General features: G+C 42.6%; 1 protein-coding gene across 1 annotated transcript in view; it reads right to left on the bottom strand.

Annotated features, from left to right (window-relative positions):
* Positions 1–17,929, bottom strand: part of snx19b (sorting nexin 19b) — a 38,702-nt gene that overhangs the window by 13,038 nt on the left and 7,735 nt on the right. Inside the window, exons 6-9 of the mRNA XM_035759868.1 lie at positions 17,648–17,754; positions 15,947–16,040; positions 15,656–15,827; positions 14,229–14,358 (exon numbers count right to left, since the gene is read on the bottom strand). Coding sequence (XP_035615761.1) covers positions 14,229–14,358; positions 15,656–15,827; positions 15,947–16,040; positions 17,648–17,754 — 503 coding nt within the window. The remainder of the gene's footprint in view (positions 1–14,228; positions 14,359–15,655; positions 15,828–15,946; positions 16,041–17,647; positions 17,755–17,929) is intronic.

Genomic DNA, 17,929 nt, shown 5'->3' on the forward strand with positions numbered 1-17,929 from the left:
TAAGGGCTGACGTTGAACCACAGCTAATGTAAGGAGATGGAACTAAAAAAAGCGAGTTGTTCGGAATCAACAGTAGTACATTTTATTCCTACTGCTGACCCGTCGGGCCGTTTATGAAGTGCAGTCCATTTTGACTGGCGGCGGCTTTGACAGGGACACGCAGCATTAGCAGAGAATACATTTTTCCACCTCAGGAAGAATGGGGAAAAAAAGGGGTTACTGAAGCTCTCCCGTAGCCAGTCATGTTTAAACAATCCCGTTTCAAATTCTAATAGGTGCCTTGATTTCTTCTGACACTGCAAAAACATCAACGTGACAACTATGTTTATTTTGAAATGCCTAATTGACACAGCCCACGACATGGTGTTGTTTCGGGTGGGCAATGGAAAGGGGAGTGAGAAAGACAGTTAATTCATCGTCTGTGACAGACAGAGACCGACCCTGATGCACATGCTGGGAGGAACCCTTTAACATCAGCAGATTTGGAGCATATTGGCTCTGCTAGTTGAATGTCATTTCTCCTCACTGGAACCCTTGTTGGAACTCGCTAGCTGTTCGAAGTGATATGATAGAAGTAGTGGACCACTCTCTGACCTTCATTTAATACCTTGACACACACAGGGTTAATGAAAAAAATGAATGGAAAAGTATCTCCTTGGCTTTTTTAAAACGCAGACCAGGGGTGTCAAACTCATTCCGTGGAGGGCCTAGTGTCTGTGTTTTTGGTTTTTCCTTTCAATTAAGACATGGACAACCAGGTGAGAGGATTTCTATACTAATTGGTGACCTTAATTCATCGATCGAGTACAAGGGAGGAGCGAAAACCTGCAGACACTGAGCCCTCCGTGGAATGAGTTTGACACGTGACGTAGACGATTATCAAAATGAGGACTTTAGGATTGAGAAGTCCATCATGAAGAAGGCCCTATAGCACTTGAGAATGAAGAACCTGTGCTTTATTGTTAGGGATATTCTGCCATGGCAGTGGGATGCGAGCCTGTCAAACCAGTTTAAAACGCGAGGCCTGTCTGGGTTCAGACTAACACTCATTCCATGTGATCTGTGTAAAACCATCCGGTGCCAATCACATAAAACTGTAGTTGTTATTCTAAAGTCTTGGGTGAAAATAGCACAAGGACTTGGGACTCGACAGCCAATAGTAAAAACACTTTTTCAAAGAATGATGTGGAGGAAGACATGAAAGTGTTTTTATGGAGCTCAAACAAATGGGGGAAATAAATGACTACTTTCTCTAACGTCGGACTCCAGCACAGCTGAACTAGCAGACATTGCGTACTAATTTAGAAATAGCCGCTGGATTAAAAAACCCATTCAAATCCTGCATCACACTTGAGTTTAAATTACGAAAACGCTTAAAAATCGGCTAGATGATCTAAGAAAAATATGATGCATTTCCACTTCACTCAAGACTCAAAATTACATTGAGTAAAAAGTCAGAATGATGGATTTTAAGCATGTCCAGGGTGCAGGTGTTAGTGAATGCAGGTGTACTGTGTGTGCACTGGGTAATTAAACAAAAAAAGGCCATCGTCCATCCATCCATTCAACTGCTAGTTGAATTCCCACAATGCTGTTGCCAAACAGAGCAAGATGCCAAGGCAGCCAAAGAGCTGAATTCCATCAATCTATTTAGCTAGCAGAATAATCAAACTGGGAATGGAGGTCTGTAGCCAGCCTTTAAACAACTCATTACATGTTAACAGACTGTTCCACAAACCCAGAGGCACACTGGACTGAGACAAAGTGTTCCTCCTCCGTGCAACGGGTCTGCTTTAGCTCACAGTTATCATTTGCATCAACAATAGTAAAGCCTATGTCATACACAACAAGAGCATTTTACTCTTCAAACACCTAATATAAGGTCCAGGGAAAGATTCCAAGGGTCTTAAAGGGATACTTCAAGATTTTGGCAACAAGGCCCTTTATCTACTTCCCCAGAGTCAGAGGAACTTGTGCGATGCCATTTTCATGTGTCTGCGTGCAGTTTGAAGGAAGTTGTTAACTAGCTTTAGCTCAATGACTGGAAGTCCATGGGTATCTGCTAGCATGTTAGTAGATACCCTTAGACTTCCAGTCACGGTGCTAACGTTAGTTTGTACTGGACACAGACATAAAAATAGTATACAAGAGTTCATCTGACTCTGGGGAAGTGCCAAAATCCCGAAGTATCCCTTTAATGGAGGACTCATTTGTTTGTAAAAAACGAAACAACACAACCACACGGACGTAATAAAGAGTGAAAGACAAACAAATAAACAAGTATTTACAATACGGCTGGTAATACGAGAGCGCCGTCTTTAACCGCCGGCTGCATCCCCAAAGTGGCTCCAGATGGGCTGTGCTGCAAAAACTCGCTAGCCTTATAATGAACGAACATGGCCTTTAGCTACAGACCAACAACACTGGCTGGAGAGGGGGACAGCTGGGGATTATTTCTGACCAAAGAGACCACCATATCGTACAACAACAAAATGCATGCTACTCCTCAGTCCAAAGACAATAGAAACTGGTATGGCTAGGCCACCGCTAACTGCCGATCACCTGAAACACTGCCATTCTCCATGTATCACATCCACAAAACGTCTATTTGGAACTTTAACCATAAGCAAAAATAAATAACTTAGGAGCTTGAGTTGGGATAAAAGGGAACAGAAAGGTCTTCCGACAGACGGATGTCATCTCATCTGTGTGACGCCTTTCTTCCTCAACAGCGGTAAAAGCACCTCTACTTCAGTCAGAGGCGCTGCGGCTGCATCTCGACCCTGATAACATCTCTGCACATCGATGTGAAGCCAAGAAATTGTGTACTCTGGGTCTCAATTAGTCTCAGCCCTCAAGGCCAAGTGCTACATCAGAAGTTTGTGTAAAGTACGAGAGGAGAGATCTCTGGCTTAAATCAAAGCCAAGCCAGAGTTTACATCTCCGAAAGAGGAGAACATTGGGCAGATGGCCTGAGCAATAAGGCGCATCATCGAGGGGCTCTTGAGAGGTCTGTCTCTGTCTGACGAGTCCTGTTGGATGTCTGCTAGAGGAAACTCAACTGTCTATATGTCCAGAAAAGGGGGGGTTTAAGGCTGATAGTTCTGTGTGATGAGGGGTGTGGGGGACAGGGGCATAATTTTCAACTTATAAACAGTCAGGATGTTGCCCCCCATAAAAGCTGTGTCCTCTTCACTTGAGAGCTCACAGGGAAGAGCACATCTTTTTTTCTTATGACCCAACATCTTGACTGTCCATAAATTGGAAAGGACTTACGGGAAGTCTGCCGCTGTATGACTCATGTTAATTACAGACCCAGCAGAACCTCATAAGGAATAGAGGTTGGGGGGCTGACAAATAATGACACAGCAGAGTGGGGGCTATTCAGTGGCAGTGCTGGAGCATCATTATGAAGAGCTTTAGCACTGCAGGCATACTATAGACACACACTACTTGGCTCACTGCAGCTCCCACTAAAGGGGCTTAGGGGGCAATGTTAAAATCTGGATCTGACAATGCCTTGGATGGAGACTCATGAGACTTAAAAACCAGGGGTGGATATTGTGTGTGAAGTCCTGTGAACACGTGTGGTTGCACATAGGCCTGCGAGCACAGTGTGATCAGCAGAGGGAGACTGATAGCTTGGTGAACACCTCAAATAACCCCTATTGACCTCAACAGAACACACTATGTTGTGCTTCTACATTGCTTTCAATCCGAATCTGTAGTAGAGACATGGAGAGCATTTCATTAAAACTCACAAGATGCAATCCAAAATCCCTTAACAATCTCCCTCTGTTCTTTGCACACAAATGGTCAAGAGAGGTAAAAATACTAAATGAATAAGAAAATGGATGGTAGAACAACATGTTAACAAAGATTCAGAAGCCTTTTGCGAAATATTTTAATTACAGAATCATAGACTATCAAGGGTTAACTATAACTTGATAGCTCGAGCTATTAAAATGCCATAGTTATCTTGTTACCAGAGAGTTCTTTAAGTTTCTTAAATTCATTATAATGGCAGTCTCCTCTGTGATTGTTCATGGAATGCATTCAATACACTTCCAGTGTTGATATTACAGCACAAAGTGCTTGGTAAAAATAACCACGTGGCAGACTTGAGCTGTGCTTACCGTAACCACCTCCAAGAGTGGGAAGTCATTTGGATGGGACAAAATAAGCAGTCAGCCAAATTGGCCAATGTTGTAATGAAGTGTTAGTAAAAGCCCCACTCTATACAGCCGACTTCCTGGTCAGAATGGAGGAGTGTGATCATCTGGGGTGCATTTCTCTTCAAATAGATCCATGTCCACTGTGGTCTTTATTCTGAAAACCTTGTATGGTGTCTGGTGTCCTAATCATTCTGGCATGCCTGGGTAAGTGAGGAGAGCGCTGCATCAGAGAACTAGTGCTTACCAGACCCGGGTTCAAAAAGTATTTGAAATATTTTGAATACTTGTGTTTGCTTGAGCCTGCCTGGAATGTGCCAGATGGGTGGGGTTTGCACTCTTAGAACTATTTCAGTGGTCCCATTCCACCAGGCGAGCTCAATCAAGCACAGCTTAAGTATTGGAAAGATTTCAAGCACTATTTTTTACACCCAGGTCTTGTGCTAACATCTTCCGTTGAAACCTCTGTTGAGCCAATTAGCATCCAAAAGGTGTCTGGCAGACTGAGGCCTCCAGGCAGCCTTCAGACTCCAGGCGGATCGTGAGCCAGAAAGGCCAGCAGTAGCAGGAGCAGCACAGTATAGTAAAGTATTACCTAGTTCTCCTCTGGCCTCCACAGGCATTTGATGCATCTGTTTCCACTGAGGCGCATGCTGGCCTAGCCTAACCAGGTATGGTCTGGCATCATCAGATCACCGTCTACATCCACCATCTACCCCATCCGTGCTATGTCGGTGTATGTGTGTGTGCACGTTTGACTATACTTGTGAGTACCAGAAGACCTCACAAGAAAAGTAAACCAACTCAAATTCAGAGAAGTGAGGAAATTTGGCTGTCCTCCCTTGTACAAATACAATTTTGGGGTTCGGTTATGGTTATAATTAGGCTTAGGGGTTTGTGGTTAGGTTCAGAATTTGTGTTAGGTAAATAGGATTTTGAATGGGGATCAATTGTTGGTCCTCACAAATATAGTAAGACATATCTCTGTGTGTGTGCATCTGCGTGTGTCTTGTGTGTGTCAGGGGCTGTTTTTATTGGGAGTGTCGTGGCAACGCATTTCATCGGCTGGTCAACACACTGACATCTTAAGTTACCGACCGTGTGTGGCTGGGGCAGGTTTTCAGAAAGGCTGATTTCACAGTCTAGTGCATCGCGCCAGGGACAGTTAGAGGCTGTGTCTATCCAACATCCATCTCAAAGTGCCCTTTTCCTGCTAATAGTCTCTCAGACTGGAGATCATATCCCCCTTTGATTCACTTGCGCATAGGGCAGACTTCCTTGAACCAATTTCTGGTAACAATGTATGTCTATACCAACGATTGTGGTCCGGAGGACTACGGCATTTAAGCTACCATGAAAACCACCAGAATAATTCTCTCATTACAGACTATCTAAAAGATACTCAATTACAGGAAATGGGATAGAGTTGAGAAAGATTGGATACTGCAATGCCGTGGAAACCAAAGAAAGTATAAGGAAAATGTTATACACCTAACATTCCAATAGGATTTGGGTAATGGCTTGACACCTAACACAGGCAACACAGCTCATAGAAGTCAGAAACAGTATTTGCATGCCTGTCGCATGCCTGTCGCATGCCTGTCGCATGCCTGTCGCATGCCTGTCTCATGCCTGTCGCATGCCTGTCGCATGCCTGTCGCATGAGTTACTTTGCCAATAGCTTGTTTCAATTCATCGTTGTCATTCGCAAACCCTTCACTTCCATACATATTAGTAAAGGAGAGTGATTGAATATATGCAGCCTGAGACAGTTATAGAAGACGTAGTAGCAGACCAGTCAGTCTGGGTGAAATACACGTCTCTCACATGAGAAATGAGAGGAGGAACCTGCCAGACAGTATTCCTCTCGGTTAGTAATTACTTGTGGGTTGGGGCTTGCCAGGACAGAGCAATTTACGGCAGCAGGTGACATGTCATACTGAAAAGAAAATCACCCAGCAGAATTTCCTTGTGGTCAGAGCGGCACACGACGAGAAGAATACCAGGAGCCATGAGCGACCGCCAGCCCAAGATAAGCACGGACCGAGAGAGGGTGATGGAGAGGAGCTGTACTCGCCAAGATCCCATCCTTACGAAAAAATATTGCTGTCAGAGTGGATTGCAGTCAGAGTGCAGTATCACTGCAGTACGTGTCAGTATCACTGCAGTACGTGTCAGTATCACTGCAGTACGTGTCAGTATCACTGCAGTACGTGTCAGTATCACTGCAGTACGTGTCAGTATCACTGCAGTACGTGTCAGTATCACTGCAGTTAAGAGTCCACTATAAATGCAGTATGCTGCATCTACAATACCACAGACCAACTTTGGGAAACACTGGTATAACCTACTAGGGTAATCCAACATTTCAATACACATGGCTCTCTTTAACTGAGCTTTAACTAACACATGGTTGTACCTTGCTCGTACTAACTAGCCTACAGTCTAATTTGACTTTAGAACTCAGATGCTACACATAATAAATTATTCAATACAAAGAAATACCAGTGAAGGCAATTACAATCAGAGCCCAATCAAAATAACTTTAACTGTTGAATTAATTACTTTCAATTCCTTAGTTTAAGAGAATATCGATTGAATGCTTAGCCAGGAATCAGTAATAAAGAAAACAGATGGCCAGTCAGGCTAGTATCTGCATAAAATATTGTCAAGTTGTGCCTGCAACTATTCATGTTGTTGACACTGGGCTGCATTGCTTCAGCTGAAGACTACCATTTTTGGTCAAAAGAGCATTGATCCGTTTGAACTAAAATTACCCAACAACTTTTTTATGAGCCCGAGTCACTGCAGAACTATGCCTTTGGTTTGTCGTCACAGAGCACGTTGTCCCCATGCAGCTCAGGTGGAATAAAAAGGATAGCTGAAGTGTGAACAGAGGAATGAGCCTACCGCTGACTTGTGTTTAGCGCTTATCAGGGCTCATTTTACCCAGCCTCAGATCGTGTTGCTGGTTGTGCACTTTTCAGGAAACAAACAATACAGGTCCCCTGGACCTAGCCACTGTCCCAAACCGCTAACTTTCGTACTTTTAAACCAAAAACCAACAGGAAGTCAATATGTCTGATATAAGCATGTTTTAAATTGCAGGTATCCTACAGACACAGCTAGCTGACTGAACTAGGGGGAATACAGCATAGAACAATGTATTTCAGAACGTTTGCGTCGGCAGGGGGGGAATAAAACTCACCAAGACTTGATCCTTGCCTGGCAGATCACTAGAACCCATACAGGGTGTCCGGACACTTTCCGCCAGCCACGCTGTTAAGTAGTGGTGGGTAACAATGGAACCAATGCAGCCTGGTCCAAACCTGATTGCAACATGGTCACGAGGAACTTTCCCTCCATCAATGGACTTTCCATTGGGTACAAGTTCAACACTGATATTGCTCATTGTCTTTGTCTCGGACAGCATGATCACACTGTTGAAAAGGGTGCCGTGTCAGAACAGACTGTTGGGGATGTCACACCTCCTCAACGGAACAACGAGTGATAAGGTTACATAACAGGGCTCTTTTCCATTCCTGCTCTGCCAAATCTGCTGGAAACCAATGGCCTGACCACCAGTGTAGTGGAATCAAACAAAAGTTGGGCGCCTGCAATGGGGTCTTCCTCCACCCCTCGTTCACTGCTGGGTGAACGACTCCTTGCACAGGAAGACCCTCTGTGCAATGAAACTAACCAGCACCACTGTTAGAAACCACCACCTCTGAAGGATGCTTATTTTGGGGCCAATTATTTAGGCTGAACAGTTGAACTCGCCCTGGCTGTCAATGAAAAGCATTCACCATTAAAGAACAACAAGGCCTCACACTTAACTCTGGATCAATAAATAAAAAAATAAGCTTTGACACCTCCCCAAAAAGACGGCTAATGAAAAATGTAAGTTGGGAGAAATAAAAAGTCAATACGGGGAAAAGGCAGAATCCATAACAGGACACCAACAGAAAAACATTGCCTTGAAACAGCTGCTGTTTTTATAGGTGCTAAATAAAAATAATTCAAGCAAACTATTGGGTAACAGTAATACACATCTGTAACATTTTGGGCCTGTCCACCAGTATACTGGCAGGACCCATCATTCCATCTTTCCCCTCCGAAAATGGATGTCGGCTGTGGAATTGGCGGGAAGCCCTGCTGTATACTACAGTGCAAATTACCCATTTGACATGGCAAAACATGTCACCGCACGGATCTGCTCCACACATGACAGCAGAGCTGGAGAGCCGGGCTGTACAAGCTGTGGTCAGACTGGTCCTCAACTGGGAGTCGTAGGGTATTTCAGGTGCCACTCCAGCAGGGAACACCTGTACTTTGTCTATTCTGTCAAGGGTCATACTTGGCTTGCTGTCGATTCATTACCCAAATATGAAGTATTTTCTGGACTTGGGGAGCAAAATGTTCCACACTGGAATATGTTATCAACTGTGCTCAGCTGAGGCAAAAGGTTGCACCGAAGTTAAGCTACTTCATTCAACTTGACTACTGGGAGGTTTCAATCATCACTTCATGTACCACCGTTATGTCATGCCAGTAAGACTGACATTGGATGCTAGAACAACAGTCCAGTACTATATAGGCCTGCCCCTGTCTCAAACTACAGGTGTCAGAAGTGGGATCCAAAATGACCAAAAAAGAGGAAAATATCATTCTATTGAACTGATAATAAGACAGGGGCTAAAGGGTGAAAATGAAAGAGAATGGGAACACGGTACAGGCGATGTGATACAAAACAGTGGAGAAGGACACAGACACCTATTTCTCAACACCTCTTCTCACTTTGGAAATGCATCTGGACACATTTGAGAGCCATGTCGTGCAAAACAGATCTCAGATTCCCTTGGCTTAAGATGGTCCCTTAAGTACACTGATGGCTGAAGGATACTGCACATAACAAAACAAGCATATCATCACCCTGTGGGACCACCTTATGGGGAAATGTGGCATATTTAACACTTACGACGTTACCCACTGATCAGAAACCAGACAGAGTGAAAGGACTGTTTGTGTGAAGTTCATATCTGTGTATATTAAATTGTTGTCATTCACAAAGCACAAAGATCATTTTGCTGCTGTACCCTGTGAGGCTACAGTATATATATATAATGTCACTGAGAAGTTGATTTTATCCAAAGAGAGTTACAAAACAGTGCATAAATTGAGTATGTGTGTATGTGATCCCTGTAGGAACTTAACCCATGACCTTGGTGTTGCTAGCGACACACTCCTACCAAATGTACCGGACAGTATATGAGGCGTATTGTTCAATGCTATAAGATTGTCAGTCATTCCTTCGATGCCGTTCCTCTGAAGATTGTGCTTGCTTCATGTACAGACAAAAAGACACAAATCTGGCCTCGAGTGGATTTTCCAGACTTCTGTCTAAGGGTGAATATTTTCATCTTAGATTGTCCCAGTTTCCAGTCTATAAAATTATGCATCTCCCTAACCAATGCCTTAGACCCCATTTACGAGAGCATGTCTCCAGCCAAATTCATCACACAGACGTTGTGTGTTGGAGGCCGGCTCCATCCACTCGCGGTTCTTGATTAAAGCACAGCAGACATGCAAGCGGTACCGGTGACAGTCATGGACCGGGTTTCCATCGCCTGCATCTCCTTTGCATTTTACTAAAAGCTTCTGTCATATTAAATAGGTTTAGCGCTGGTTTCATTCGCGTTTCAATTTTGTAACTGTAAGTAAACAACTCAAAAACTCTGAAGTCATCGATGCACTGCACTGAGAAGTACTGCGAACCTTTAATCAAATTCGATAGTGTCTCGAAAACCTGAACAGATAGACAGTACAGTCAACAGTAGCCAAAGCTATATGCCTAGTAACTAACCTTTCCCTTGTTAGAGAATTCCCTTGTTAGAGAATTTAAAGAGTGAAAGAATTAAAAACGTGTTTTCCTCTACTGCTATCTTCAGAGGCTCTTAGGCCTGTCTGTTAGGGTATAGCTAGCATTGCTGAGCAACATGTAAAAAGATGAGAGGACTAGTCGCTAGTGAGAACAGTCTCTGCTGACTGACTGATGCTTTAAATAGCTCGGACCAACAACACAGGGGCCACTAATACAGGGCCCTCTGTCTTTAGGGAGGGTTAGGTGACTTGGATCACACAAACCCGAGAAAATTGTATGCATGTTGAGTTTACTGCTACAGGGTCAGCTATACCCGTCTATGACAGAACATCTGTGAAGTTGTTGCTGAAGGCATTCTCAGAGAAGGGAAGCCAACCAGAGGTACCTTGACGACACCAGAAGTGCCTCTCTTTCCATTCAAGAAAATAAGTTTAATGAGCCTAAATTCAAAATGTCAACCTCAAAACTACCTTCTCAAAAAAGCAACATTCATTACATTAATCAAAATCCTTCTATTAATCTTAAAGAGAAACAGTTTTTCCTCATAGAATTAGAATGAAGACTAGGAAGCGTCGACTTCATAAAACAGGATTGGTCTTTGCACATGGCCAATCACATCCCAGTCTGGCTGAGGCTCAGCTCACACATCAAGGCCCAGGGGCCCCTGTGATACGATACTTTCCGATGCTCCTGTCGAAACGGAAACCCTCGTAAAAGTCGTCAGAGCGGCAAGAGTCAGAGGAGAAAATCTCATTAGGAAAACAAGTTAGCCTAAGCATTATCACAGCATCACCGATATTTATTTTGAATGGAACGAGGTCAAGCGTTTATACACCATCCAGTATGCTTAATCTCAGACTAGTGCTGATATAGGATCAGTTTAGCCTTTTTGATCAGAATGAATATTTTACCTTTATTTAACTAGGCAAGTCAGTTAAGAACAAATTCTTTTTTTCAATGAAGGCCTAGGAACAGTGGGTTAACTGCCTGTTCACGGGCAGAACGACAGATTTGTACCTTGTCAGCTCGGGGGTTTGAACATGCAACCTTCCGGTTACTAGTCCAACGCTCTAACCACTAGGCTACCCTGCCGCCACAGAATGAATATGATTATATGGATGAGGGGGGGACCTGATCCTAGATCAGCTCTGCTGAGACGCTTTGTGAATGCAGGCAGAGTTCTCCAAACTTCTTCTAATACACAAGGACTCCAGAAATAAATGTTGTCAATTAAGATGAAATGCATTATCAAGATACTATCATTAGGGTCTATCAAGCTTTAGGATAACTTGGTAGGCCTACTGATCATAGCAGAGAAGAACCTACTGCTTCAAAATCAGTTTTCCCACAAAGAAATGGAAACAGAAGCAACTAATTGCATAACACATAACTTTCCACAGAGGCACTGTGGAAAGTTATAGAACAGCAGGTTGAGGAAACTTGGAAATAATTGATTTTCAAAGTGATTAATACAGTGGAGGGAGTTGAAAGTCCGTGTTGCCCAGCAACAGCCCCAAAACATCACTGCTCTAGAGGAGATCTGCATGGAGGAATGGGCCAAAATACCAGCAACAGTGTGTGAAAACCTTGTGAAGACTTACAGAAAACATTTGACCTCTGTCATTGCCAACAAAGGGTATATAACAAAGTATTGAGATAAACTTTTGTTATTGACCAAATACTTATTTTCCACCATAATTTGCAAATAAATTCATTAAAAATCCTACAATGTGATTTTCTGGATTTTCTTTTCTCATTTTGTCTGTCATTGTTGAAGTGTACCTATGATGAAAATTACAGGCCTCTCTCATCTTTTTAAGTGGGAGAACTTGCACAATTGGTGGCTGACTAAATACTGTTTTGCCCCACTGTATATCTTCCAAATCACTGTAAACTTGCAACGTGAAATAAATAACGGGACTCTGTGAAATGTGAAGAAAACATCTGTCTCGGAGCAAAAGGAAAAACATTCCTTTAAAATACGAGCTCCTGACAGATGGTATTATTGTGAAGCCATTTGAAGGGACCATGACAGACACGTTTATAACTGCGTGCGTGTGTGTGTGTATATTGCTATCCTTGTGGGTACCGGAAATGTATGTGTGTCTGTGCGTCTAGCCCTGAGTGAGAGCATGTCGGACTCGGAAAGTGGGGAGAGGCGAAAGGTCATTGGAGAATTAGAGAAAAATCTCCCTTTGCTTGAGACTACCCTTTCAAAAAAATGACTCTGACACACAGAGGCATGCAAAGTGACAGGCTACTTGACCTCCAAAATAACGATTACCCTCCGAAGAGCCAACATACCTGTCCCATATGTGCGAGGAGAGGAGCGTGACCAATTTGACTGGAGCGTGGAGCGAGTTCCCCAAAAGTTGGAGCAGCGGACTTCTCTCCCACTCCAATTTCGCTCACTTCACGAGCTCAGGACATGCCCAGCCCAGCATGCATCTGTAGTCTACTTGTGTGCTGCTACAGCCCCTTGCTTTAGCTACTGTCATGGAGTTCACTAAATATTTTCATAAAGAAACTTGTGAAACACTCCGGTGCAAAATCAAGGTGACTTCCACAGATCAGGAGGACCAAGAGCAAGAGAGGGAGTGCGGTGATGTGGTGTCCACAACTAAAGAACCATTATGGAATCTGAAAAGACATGCATCTCGAAAGCATGATGGTGTACTTACTATGTGCACTTGCTAACGGAAAGGAATGAGGTGGGTAGCTAGCAAAGTGTCATTATAGCAAAGTATTTATAATCAAAAAATCTGATCTCATAAAAGTTTGGTTGATTTTGGTTCTTTTATCTATAGAATAGGATATCATTGATTTTGGCCCAATAGGCCTGACATATAACCTCTTTCAAGGAGCTTTCTGTTTTGATTGGGTTATTTTGCCTAAAAACCTTTCGGCCTACCTATATATATATAATTTTTTTTTACTCTGCATCCCTGCCCAGCCTGGCAAGTGGCCCAAAGGGTGTTTAGCATCCCTAGTGGCTCTGCAAGCGCAGAGAAGGTAAGAAGGCAAGCTCTCCAGGCACCGTCGCATGAGCCACAGACTCTGGCCAAATTTGTGTTTCTAAAAGTGAATAGGCCTAAGACATTCTTCATTTTATTTACTTGTAAGTAAGTCATAGCCTTTATGCACAATTTATAGACTATAATAATTGAATACAAAGAAATGTTGTTTAAATGCTGAGCGCTTAATGTTCATGCCAGCCTAGCGTGTCTCACTCACAAATGCTTCACCATTTATTTATTTGGAGGCTATAACCTTGAAATAATCAGCTAATAATAATAATAAAGTCTAAATAATTCATTTTCGTTCCTTCTGAACGATGCTTCTTAGGCTCCCTGTCTGGCTCCTGACCTATTTAGAGTGTTTATATGCTGTTTAATATGACATGTAGCCTTTAATGTGACTGTTTTTCACTGTCACCTTTTCTTGTTTATTAAAATACGTTTCATTCAAATCATATGGTTTGGTTTCAATACTTCAAATCTAAATGATAGGTCCAGGTAATCACAAAATTGGTTAAACTGCGATTTTAATGAATGGAGCGAATCTGGAGCAGCGTTTTTTAGCGGGGCCGTTGTAAAGGACGTGGGGCGCCGGAGTGGAGCACAAGCATAGTTCAGTGAGCGATGAGCGGGATTTCTGACCGCACAACTTCGCACACATGCTCTGGTCCCAGTACACAACATTGCTGAGGTGCAAATTCTTTACGAGCTCAGAGATTGTACTCTTGCACATTAGAGGAACAGTTTCCAGTTATTCAGCAGAAACCACAACAACAACCACGTTGGCCCTTTTTAGAAAATCCTTGAGATATGCAAGACACCTTACTTGTTTGACAAAATAATACTGGAACAATACTGTATCCACATAAGCCTTTTGCTAAATGCTTCATTCTAATAAGAGTTTGGGTGCACAGTAAGTTAAAATGTAATCCACTCACAGTCAAATTTCTGAAAAGGTCCATTTCGAAATGATAGGTTCCTGATTTCCATATGTTCTGATATACAGTACTAGATATGGGAGGTCAGTGGCTGACTGGTAAGTTGTGACAGATGTCAACTAGTTTTGGAGGACATGTGCTCTATGGCTGTCCATGCCGTAGAAATAGAATGGAGTAGAGTAATAATTATATTTCTATGGTCCATGCATCAGTACAGTACCTGTCAATGAGGGTTCCAAATAGCAGCCGGATAGTCTTCCGGATGTTGTCGGTGCACAGCCAGCTCCACTGATCCTTCATTAGCAGACACATAATGTCTAGGGCCACGTCAGCCAGGGCCGTCTCTGCCACTGTGGACAGTGCCACAAAACACACATCAAATACACACACACATGTAAATGACACGCATGCACACACACATATGCACACTTTACAAAGTAGCCCACATTCTTGTAACAAGCACAATAAACACCATAGGTTTGAAGCCTATTTACCATGCATTAGCAATGGTCCAAAGTAAAATCATTTAGAGAAAGCAACTGCTTCTCAGTTTTCAACCAAAAATACTAAATAACATTCTGGCTATGAAATATGAAAATCACAAAACACTAAAGCCTCACGTAAGAGTTGGATATCTACTGTATGTCAACATTATTGGCAAAATTTGTCAGAGGAAATCTGTAAAAAGGAAAAAACCTATGATACACACAATGTCAAACATTGACATTAACAAACAGTAACCTCTTGCTCCTGGACAGATTTCTCAGCATAGACAAAAAAAATACCCCCAACAAATGTTTGCCAATACTTCCCTCTAGTGGTGACATTATAGTACTGCATGGGTATGCTGGTCACATCATACAGGTTAACTTTTCAACCTTGAAAGTTTCAGGAGTGATCTGGATGATTCAGAACTGTCTGGTCAGTGAAAGTGAACCAGACGGCTCACCATGAAAGTCTGGCCCACATCTGAAACGCATCTCCTTCAGACAAGACAATGAGCAGACGTTAAACATGGAAGCCCTAGCAATTTGGATTCAATTAAAAAGGAACATGCTCATTCCAATGTCGAGTCGTGGGAGATAGTTTCCATATGAAGTCCATATGAAGTCAATGAGATCACCATTTTGTGACAATACAATAGACTGCTAGTCTTCCATGTGTGGAGATAGAAGTAAGAGGCAAGATCAGTTAGAGGACCGAAACCTTCGGTCCACATTCTAAAACACTGAATATTCATAGACCGGGCCAGAAACTGAACTTAAACCAAGTAAGAAAAGTAGCAAATCCTGTTTTTATGTACAGTAAAAAACATAATTTCACAATGAATGAGCCAGTCAAGCTCAGTCTGGAGTGGAAGATGTGGGCGGAATTGTGCTTCCCCTGACTTCACAATCACGCCACTCTGTCCGTCTGTCTGTCCACACAGTAAGAAGCATGCATTCACGCACGTACAAACAGACACTGCCAGGATGAACAGAAAGCGGTCATAACGTAAAGATCCATTATCACAAGCCAAGATTTTTGCATGAACTTAGTTCCTGTATTGAACTAATGGGGCATTGAACAATATTGTGAGAGGTGTCATTGTGTAAGTTTACACACACACAACTTCTAAAATATCCACATTCTCTGCACTGTCCTTACCAGAGTCTTGAATGGATACGCCTGGTAAATGATTCCGCGTGCACCCACAGCCTCCAACTTCTCCTTTGAGGCCTGGACAGCCTTCCCTCTCAGCCTCTGTGTCACACATCACCGCTAGTTCCTGCTCCTTAATAAAGGCCTCTAGACCAGCAACCGACAGGCCGTTAAACCCCTGCAAAAAGAGAAGCATGACAAACATTCATGTGTTTAAGGATTGGAAACTCTTAGAACAAAATGTCATGCAACAATCATCACTGTAGATGAGAGACCACAGTACAGTGAAGTACTTACTGTGCTCCCCTCATCTAAGCAGTATAGCACTTTAGGCCTCATGTCAGACACATTAAGGACTGGGGTGATTTTGCTGGAGAACCTTAGCCGGGACCTGTAAACAGACACACATATCAAACTTTATAGCAATTCATTTCACAAAATGTCATGCACATTTCATAATGTATACATATATATACATACACACACACACCTATCCATCCACCCACCCACCTACACCGAGTGTACAAAACATTAAGAACAACTTCCTCATATTGAGTTGCACCCCATTTTGCCCTCAGAACAGCCTCAATTCCTCAGGGTGTGATCTCTACAAGGTGTTGAAAGCGTTCCGCAGGAATGCTGGCCCATGTTGACTCCAATGCTTCCCACAGTTGTGTCAAGTTGGCTGGATGTCCTTTGGGTGGTAGATCATTCTTGATACACACGGGAAACTGTTGAGCGTGACAAACCCAGCAGCGTTGGAGTTCTTGACACACTCAAACCGGTGTGCCTGGCACCTACTACCATACCCTGTTCAAAGGCACTTCACCCTCTGAATGACACTTTACCCTCTGAATGACACTTCACCCTCTGAATGACACTTTACCCTCTCTAAATGGCACACATGCACAATCCTTGTCACAATTGTCTCAGAGCTTAAAAATCCTTCATAAACCTGTCTCCCCTTCATCTACACTCATTGAAGTGGATTTAACAGGTGACATCAATAAGGGATCATAGCTTTCACCTGGTCAGTTTATGTCATTGAAAGAGCAGGTGTTCTTAATGGTTTGTACACTCAGTGTATATATTCAGGGTTGGACTTGAAAAATGTAAATACAGATTACATGACAATAACTGTCATTTGTAAAATAATCCATTGGATTAATCAAATTGAATAATGTAAACTGATTACTTTTGGATTAATGCCTTGATAAATCAGCATCTGCCTCGTAAGTTTATCTTGCAGAACAATCAGTTCCCTCTAAAGCTTACTGTAAGCTTCCTAGTCTAAACATTTCGAGAATATATTATGACAACATTTTGGGACGTTTTGGTGTTCAGCAGATGTTTTTTGGGCTGTTTGAGCACACAAAATGTTGTCTTGAAGCTTGACGAAGTTCGGTAGCCGAAGTCTTCGCCCCTGGTATGACTTCCAAGACAGACATATAGGTAGATTTCAGTGTACTCATTTCCACTGAAACTTGAGATTTAGCAGTAAGTAGCGGTTTGTCATATCTGTCATGCCAGTTCTTGGGAAGTGAAAAGGGTGTTGCCTCATCAAAAATGAACTTTATACGCAAACTTTTTTTGTGACTTTTTTTTATGGTGAAAAACATTCCTGTGAAACGAAACTAGGCAGATTTCAAAATAGATTAGAGCAGAAAGGAAAGGAAAAGCTTCCATTCCCACTGAAAAGTGACTTCTAAGCAGTGGGGCTCAAAACAGCTTTCAAAGATCTGCCATTTCTGTGTGTTTGAGACAAACACTTACAGCCCACATCTTGATATTAAAAGAAGTAGTGCAATCAGCTGTTTTTAAGAATGTAACTGTAATCCAATTACACATTTAAAAAATGTAATCTGGCCTGATTACAGTTACATCAACATTTGTATGTGATTACCTAATACATGTGATCCATTACTTCCAACTCTGACTCTATTATTGAGACATCATTTATTGTATTGTTCTACAGAAGGAGGAGTTCATTTGACTTACTTGTTTTTCTTATCTGAGGAAGGCTTTCCCTCAGAGTCTCCGTCCATGTCTTCTGTAGGGCTCTGTAGCTCTGAGCGAGGAAACGCCGTCTTCAAGGTGTCCACAATCTACAGAGCCATTTGTTCACACAGTTACATTCAACCTATGTGTCACGTAGAGTAGGCCAGAAGGCTAAACTGGATAACCTAACCTCTATCAAAATAAAAAGATGGCGGAACCGCAAAAGTTCTTCTGTGCAAAGGTGTTTATTTACAAGTGAATTCCGGAACAAAAAACAACAGT

This window comes from Oncorhynchus keta, chromosome 1, assembly GCF_023373465.1.
Source record: "Oncorhynchus keta strain PuntledgeMale-10-30-2019 chromosome 1, Oket_V2, whole genome shotgun sequence".
Lineage (NCBI taxonomy): Eukaryota > Metazoa > Chordata > Actinopteri > Salmoniformes > Salmonidae > Oncorhynchus > Oncorhynchus keta.